Source organism: Arachis ipaensis, chromosome B10 (assembly GCF_000816755.2).
Source record: "Arachis ipaensis cultivar K30076 chromosome B10, Araip1.1, whole genome shotgun sequence".
NCBI lineage: Eukaryota > Viridiplantae > Streptophyta > Magnoliopsida > Fabales > Fabaceae > Arachis > Arachis ipaensis.
Window position 1 is genome coordinate 131,137,947 of NC_029794.2, and position 7,081 is coordinate 131,145,027.

At 32.7% G+C, this 7,081-nt stretch overlaps 2 protein-coding genes across 2 annotated transcripts; one reads left to right on the forward strand and one right to left on the reverse strand.

Annotated features, from left to right (window-relative positions):
- LOC107624265 (10 kDa chaperonin, mitochondrial) lies at positions 1,325–2,162 on the forward strand. The gene is made up of 3 exons (XM_016326753.2): positions 1,325–1,583; positions 1,673–1,812; positions 1,891–2,162. Exons 1-3 carry the CDS (start codon positions 1,479–1,481, stop codon positions 1,937–1,939), a joined length of 294 nt encoding a protein of 97 aa, XP_016182239.1. The 5' UTR covers positions 1,325–1,478; the 3' UTR covers positions 1,940–2,162.
- LOC107621314 (serine carboxypeptidase-like 45) lies at positions 1,999–6,708 on the reverse strand. The gene is made up of 9 exons (XM_016323343.2): positions 6,386–6,708; positions 5,854–5,958; positions 5,191–5,286; positions 4,895–5,064; positions 4,371–4,655; positions 4,153–4,277; positions 3,959–4,051; positions 3,758–3,875; positions 1,999–3,685 (listed from the first exon to the last, which is right to left on the reverse strand). The coding sequence occupies exons 1-9, from the start codon at positions 6,639–6,641 to the stop codon at positions 3,536–3,538; spliced, it is 1,398 nt and encodes a 465-aa protein (XP_016178829.2). The 5' UTR covers positions 6,642–6,708; the 3' UTR covers positions 1,999–3,535.

The window sequence follows — 7,081 nt, forward strand, 5'->3', positions numbered from 1 at the left end:
TATTTTTTGAAAGACCCTTATACATGACATTGCAAAGAAAAATAGGCCGAAGCTGATTCAAGAATTCTGGTCTGTCCACTTTGAGGATGAGAACAAGCATGGTTTCATTTATCAACTTCACATTCTTAGTGTTTCTCCAGATATTGATGATCATCTCTACGACCTCCTTGTGAACAATATCCCAATTATGATGATAGAGCAACAGGAATGTCATCCACCCCAGTAGCTTTGTAGGCACCGATATCAAAGAAAGCTTTTCTAATCTCTTCTGCATCAGTAACTCTGGTCCCCCCCATGACTCTCTCTTCAATAACAGGAAAAAAAAGTTTTGGTGCATTGACATCTCTTTCTTTAAATTTTATCTTATTTAAAGAGATTACTAAAATAAGTGGCAGCCATTTCTTTAAGATTGTTCTGCTCTTCTTTCCAAACACTTTCCTCATTTTTGAGGCTCAGAATTTTGTTTCTCCTTCTTCGAATAATAATTTTCATATGGTAATACCTAGTGTTTCTATCCCCATCTCTATTTCAATTAGCTCTTGATTTCTGAAGCCACAACTGCTCGTCCTGGTCATAATCTCTTTTTCTCTCTTTAAAAAAAAAAGAGTGAATACCTTGACAATTATATCGAAAGGACGAGTCCTCCAAGAAAAAAAAAAAACAACATTGAATTTTTTTTGGCACAGGAGTCTCGTTGTCCTTTCGAGGTAATTGTCAGGGACGGATTGGAGTTTTTTTTTGTTAAGGACATGGTTGTCTTTCGAGGTAATTGTCGAGGCTATTTTGAGTTTTTCTCTTGAAAGGAAAATCATAGATAGCATAACGGGCTTTTATTGTTGTTGGGATCACTAATCATAGGCTTTTACCTCTTTTGTTTTTGCACTTGAGTTTTTATCTCTTTTAACAAAACTTATTGGCGAGGTTTGAAAAAATGGGCCCTGATAGAACTTGTCTATTTTTTTTGCTTACTCATTTGTTGTGGTCTGGATCTCATTTGGGCTTATTTGGCATTTAACTAGGCCTAGTTTGATCTCTCATGGAAAAAGTCCAGCCCAGTTTTCTTTCTTTTTTTTTCGATTCCAAATTTGATATAATATCTAAACATATTAAGTGGCTAAAAACGTTATCTTTTAATATGTTACATCCGGATTAACCAAATAATAGATAAAACCTTTACATATGTATGTAAATGTGTAATATAATGTTTAGGATTGAAGACTATCCAATCTTACCTTTAGGAAAACCTTCTTAAATTAAAATACATAAACAACAAAATTATTCAATAAAATGAAACTTGAATTAAATATTAATTTTGTAGAGAAAGGGAAATAGAAGAGACGAGATGTAAAGAGAAGATTCTAGAACCCGTTGTATTAAACCCTCTGTAAAACCCTAACATGGGAAATAAAAACCCAAACTGAGGCGAACAAAGAACCTGAGATTCAGAATTCTCTAGAAGGCGAGAGAGAGAGAGAGAAATGGCGAAGCGGCTGGTTCCGTTGTTGAATCGGGTTCTGGTGGAGAAGATCGTTCCCCCATCGAAAACGAACGCCGGCATCTTGTTGCCGGAGAAATCCACCAAGGTTAGTAGTTGAATTTGAGTTCCTTGTTTTCCGTCATGGTTTATTGATGTGGTTAGTAACTAAATGGCATGTGTGTGTTACTTTCATAGCTGAATTCTGGAAAAGTAGTTGCGATTGGGCCTGGCATTCGTAGCAAGGAAGGGAATCTAATTCCGGTTTCTGTTAAAGAAGGCGACACTGTGCTTTTGCCTGAATACGGTGGAACTGAGGTCAACCTTGCTGATAAACAGTACGTAATCGTAATCGTAATCATTTGTTTACATGTACATGTTCAATATTATATGTTAATCGCGTTTGTTTTGTGTAGGTATCATCTTTACAGAGATGAAGACATACTGGGGACGCTGCATGATTGATTTGTACCAATTCTTGTTCTGCTTAATTTGACCTGTTTCTTTCTGTTATCATCATTTTTAATGTATGTTGTCTGCTGTTGGAACAAGCCATTTTTCTGCAACAAATGGGGAAACTCTTTTTTAATGCATTGTGTTTGCTTGCTTAAGCATTTTCCTTTCATTGGTATCTCATATATTGGAATCAGACTTAATCAATTGGAAATGAAAATCATCGAGTTATATATATGGTGATCCAATGCACCAGAATTCTTGATTCTGAAGTGTGAGTAAAGAAGAATCAGGCATAATATTGAATTCTATTATCATAGTATTGCTCATAGGATTTTCTTTACAATTTGGTTCGGTCTAGTGTTAACTTCACATTCAGAATCGGTACCCAGTAATGCTCTTTCTGAGGTATATTTTGAATTTTTGATTGCAATGTATATTTTATTTTGGTATGAATCCTGATCATGATAGTCATAATTGTAACTCTGTAATACAAGGGTGACAAGCTAAATGAACACAAGAGTATATTTTATAGTCGCATGTAAATTCTTAAATTCTTAAGTTTGATGTGTAGAATTACAATTAAAGAAAACACTTACTCGCTACAAGTTGATTATTCAGGGACACACCAACAAGCTTAGCATGGAGAGCTTCTTGCACCTCCTTCCTATTTAAGTATATCCATTGTTTCGTCTTCAGCACAAACGTCTATCTTGTGTCTCCTTTCTTATTTTAGTATAGTTACAGACTGGTGTAGATTTCATATGCTGAACTTGGATCTGTCCATGACCATAAAACTCACAACTAGAGTTCAAGTCAGTTTTAAAGTCGAGGAGAGGATTTCCTATCTACAAAGTGCAAAATGTCACCATAGAACCGGGTTTCATGTATCTTGCTAATACCAGTTTTTTTCTCATCATGGTTTTGTTATTATTTTCTTTCTCACTTCTTACTTGGGGTTCAAACTCTAGATCACAAAGAAAGGATAATAACAGTTTTGTATCGTTAACCCAAAACTATGTTCTTATATACGTTGTTCTGCTCACTTTGTATTGGACCACTCTATTCTTAAGACTAGCACATAATTTATTTATAGAAAAGTATAGGTAACCAATAACATTGGTGAATAATGTGAACAATAATGTGAACAATAGATATATCGAATGTTTATTTTACTAGATGTGTAGATGGTTATTCTGATATTAAGATTTGGGTGGTTAATTTGAAGGTGTAGTGTGTTTTTATTTTATTAGTGGTTGTTCATGTTCAAAAAAGTTATTGGTTATTTAACATTACCCTTTATTTAATTTATTTTTTATGTATATTTTGTATTTTAATATGAGGTGCATAATTAAACATAAAACATTATAACAATGGAAACAAAAGAAACCAAAACTAACTTTTATTTTGTTGAGATTTAATATTACAACCACGACCTAATGTAAGACGCAATTTCAATTCTTTATCGAAGTTAGATTTTGAGATTACATACTTATGGCAGATATGAAGCTCACCTAAAAGAAAAAAAGAGCATTATTTGAAGTATATATTATTCATCCATATCTGATTAAAAAAAATAATAGTAAGGGGTGCGTTATTCATCTCTGCTCATATATTATTGGAAAGTGGTTTTCCTTGAAGAAATGCTTGAAGTAGCACTAAAGATCTGGCTGGTTGAGAGAATGGAGCTTCATGAGATGCTCCTCTAATCGTCGCATATGATAATATCTTGCCATATTCTTGTGTCCATCCCGCTACCTATAATTAATATAATAAAGTTTCAGTGAAATTACATTCTTGTTGAATAAAAATATCATTATATTAATTAACCTGTTTTCCCTCAAACCAGACTCCATAGGGCACTGTTGTATTGAGTCCAATTTCTTTGGCTAATGCATTCACCAGAAATCTTGACCCAATTAATGGGATCACTGAATCTTGGTCTCCACTGCACAAAGCAAAGATTTATATACGTGAACCATGACTCGTGTGAGAAGCTACGTACTAAATAACAACGTATGTTACCTATACCTGTATACGAGAACCCGAATACCCAACTCAACGAATGTACCTAGAAGAGGAAGTGTTGGTATTTCTAGATTATGATAGTCATAATTCAGAACCCTGTAACATATAAAATGCTCACAATTTATTGAACTTAAATTCACAAATATAAACATAGCTAGTAATTCAAAAAAGAAATGCTCACAATTTATTGAACTTACGTGCTGCAAGTTGACCATTTGGTAACTCCAACAAGTTTAGCATGGAGTGCTTGTTGCACATCTTTCCTATTTAAGTATACCACTAATTTATCTCCCACACAAACATCTATATTTTGTGTAGCATGCTATATATAGTGGTGGAACAACAAATTAAACAAACAAATTTAAATTAAATGATGAGGACATAATAGATTAAACCACGGTCAGAAATTACCTACCATTTGATTTGTGAGCATATAAACTTGTTGTTTGGCTGGTGACAAACAAACATCAAGAGTGACATCATATTGATCAACATAATCGGATATCTCGGTGGACGATACATTATTTACTCTTGCACAATCAGCACTAATCTTTCTATCTATAGATTCTCTCATATATTGAGAAGAGTTGCATATTGTATTGTATAGTTCGTATGTCGAATCAGATATTAGCCCATGAGACCATAAATAATCCGCTTCCGAATTCAGGTCAACATTAAAATCCAGCAGAGGATTCCCTAACTGCATATACATCTAATCAGATTCATATCTTTAAATAGTATATGGTGAAAACTCAGTTGCAGTTGACTTCACGTAAAGTTGATAACTGAGAACCATTTTATGAAAATTTAGTCAAATCAATCAAATCATATCTAACTGCTCTCATCTATCAACTTCACGTGAAGTCGATTGCACATGAGTTTCCACCATAGTATATTTTAAAATTAGTTATTTTTAATGACGTGACAGTACGTGCTCACCGCTATTCCCTTAAGATTAACATTGAAGGTGGTGTTGGATTGAATAAGAAGAAATGCAAGTTGTGGAACATAGTGACCTGCATAGCTCTCCCCAGTAATGAAGAACTCGTTTTTTGCATACTCAGGAAATTTAGCAAACCAGCGCTCTAAGAATATAAGATTATCCCTTGCTGTACCAAAAAATTTAATATTTATTAATTCTCGTATTAATTATTTTTGGCTAATCAGCAAAAATCTAGAACAGAACGCTATAATGCATAATGAAATTAAATGTGGTATCAAATTAATTAATGAACCTGTTATCTCATCTGTAACCAAGTCATAGAAAGATTTATTGCTAGAGTATGAGAAACCAACTCCAGCTGGTGATTCCAAATATAGCATGTTTGCCTCTGTAATATGATAATATAAAAAGAAAATAACATTATTAACATAATTAATATATAACCAATGTTACACATGACGACTAAAGGCTAATTTTTTTGGTTATGGAAGAGGGGCAGGTGTTGTGCCGGGTTATGGAATGTGGGGTACTACACCGAATTATGGGAAAGAAGAAATCGGACCCTCCGAGTTCTTTGTTTTGAAAATTTTGTAAACAAATCGGAGGGTCCGTTTTGCTTGTATACAAAATTCACATGGGAGAAATTGGACTGTGCGATATGTCTTCATCAAAACGGAAGGTCCGTTTTTTTTGTTGGTTTTTTTTTATTTTTATTTCGTTATACTAGTCGCTGGGTCCGATTTCTGTTTGAGAGGAATTTTTTTTTTTAATTTACAGGAAATCGGAGGGTCCGAGTTCCCATCAGCAACTCGCAGGATCCGATTACTGTGTTCCTGACACCACAGCCTGGTAAAGCTTCCCTACTCTCCATATCTGCGTCCTACACTAACGATGCCTCCATAATAAAATTAATTTGCGACGACTAAATTGTTGTTTTTATCAATTTATGAATTACCTTTATTCCAACTATAATCATTTTTTAGAAGAATATTGTTGTCACCGGGTCTGAAAGGACCATTCTCAACAAAAGCTCCAACTCCAACCGAAGAACAACCAGGCCCTTTAAAATGTCAAAACAATAATAGCTTATTAGTCCTCTTTAAATTTAATGTCCATATTATTAAAAAAAGTGAATGTTCTGGTGTCTAAAAAGTGGTACTTACTTGTTAAAAAAGGTTAATAATTAATATTTAATTTAAAATATATAAAAATAAATAATTTTAAAAAATCAAAATTTACTACAAAAAAAATAAGTTAGACAAAATTTAGGCACTAATTCATAAGCACTATAGAATTGGCCATTAAAAAAATCATTCATTCTTTTTTTTTACGATTACATTGCGAGTACACCAAATATACATTAAAAATAGATTAAACCACACATATATTTATACATAAATATATTTCAGGCTGATTTTAGTGTGCGAATAATATATTTTTGTTCTTTTTAATATACTAAATTAAATCACTCTTAATTAGATATATACCTCCATTCAACCAAAGAACTAGTGGCTTGGAAGCAGGGTTTGATTCAGCTTCAACAAAATAATAAAACAAAGCTCTATCATGGTTATCATCGACAGTAATGTAGCCAGCATATTGCTGAAATGTGACACGTGGCTGGCCTGGCAAACTGCTTATCTTATCGCCTTCCGGATATGAATTCACTACTCCCACAATAAGTAGTAGTAGTGTTGAAACAAATGATGCAATCATAGTGTGTGACTTATGAATTAGTATCATCGTGATTATTATAGTTGTGGCTAGGTTTAGTTTTGATGATGAGGCTTCAACCTCAAAGTATATTATATATATAGTAATCAAAGGGTTAATTAAATGTGTTATTAGAGAATATATTAATATGTAAATCCGATCCAAAAATTTCAATTATTATTGTAGTCTATAGCCTGCAAATTCTACTTCCTGCCGACTTTGTTGTTTTTTTCTATACTTTTAATTAACAACATTGAATTTCACGACCTCATTACAAAAAAAAATACGTCCAAGAGAAAAAAAATGAGTAATATTAGAAAATAATTAAGTATTTAAAAATATGAAATAAAGTATGTTGTTAGATTATTAGATTAAAAGAATTAGACTAAAAAAATTGAATTGATAATTAAATAATGACTAAAAATAATAAATTCTAATAATCTCTAATATTTTTCAAAAATTCTATCTAA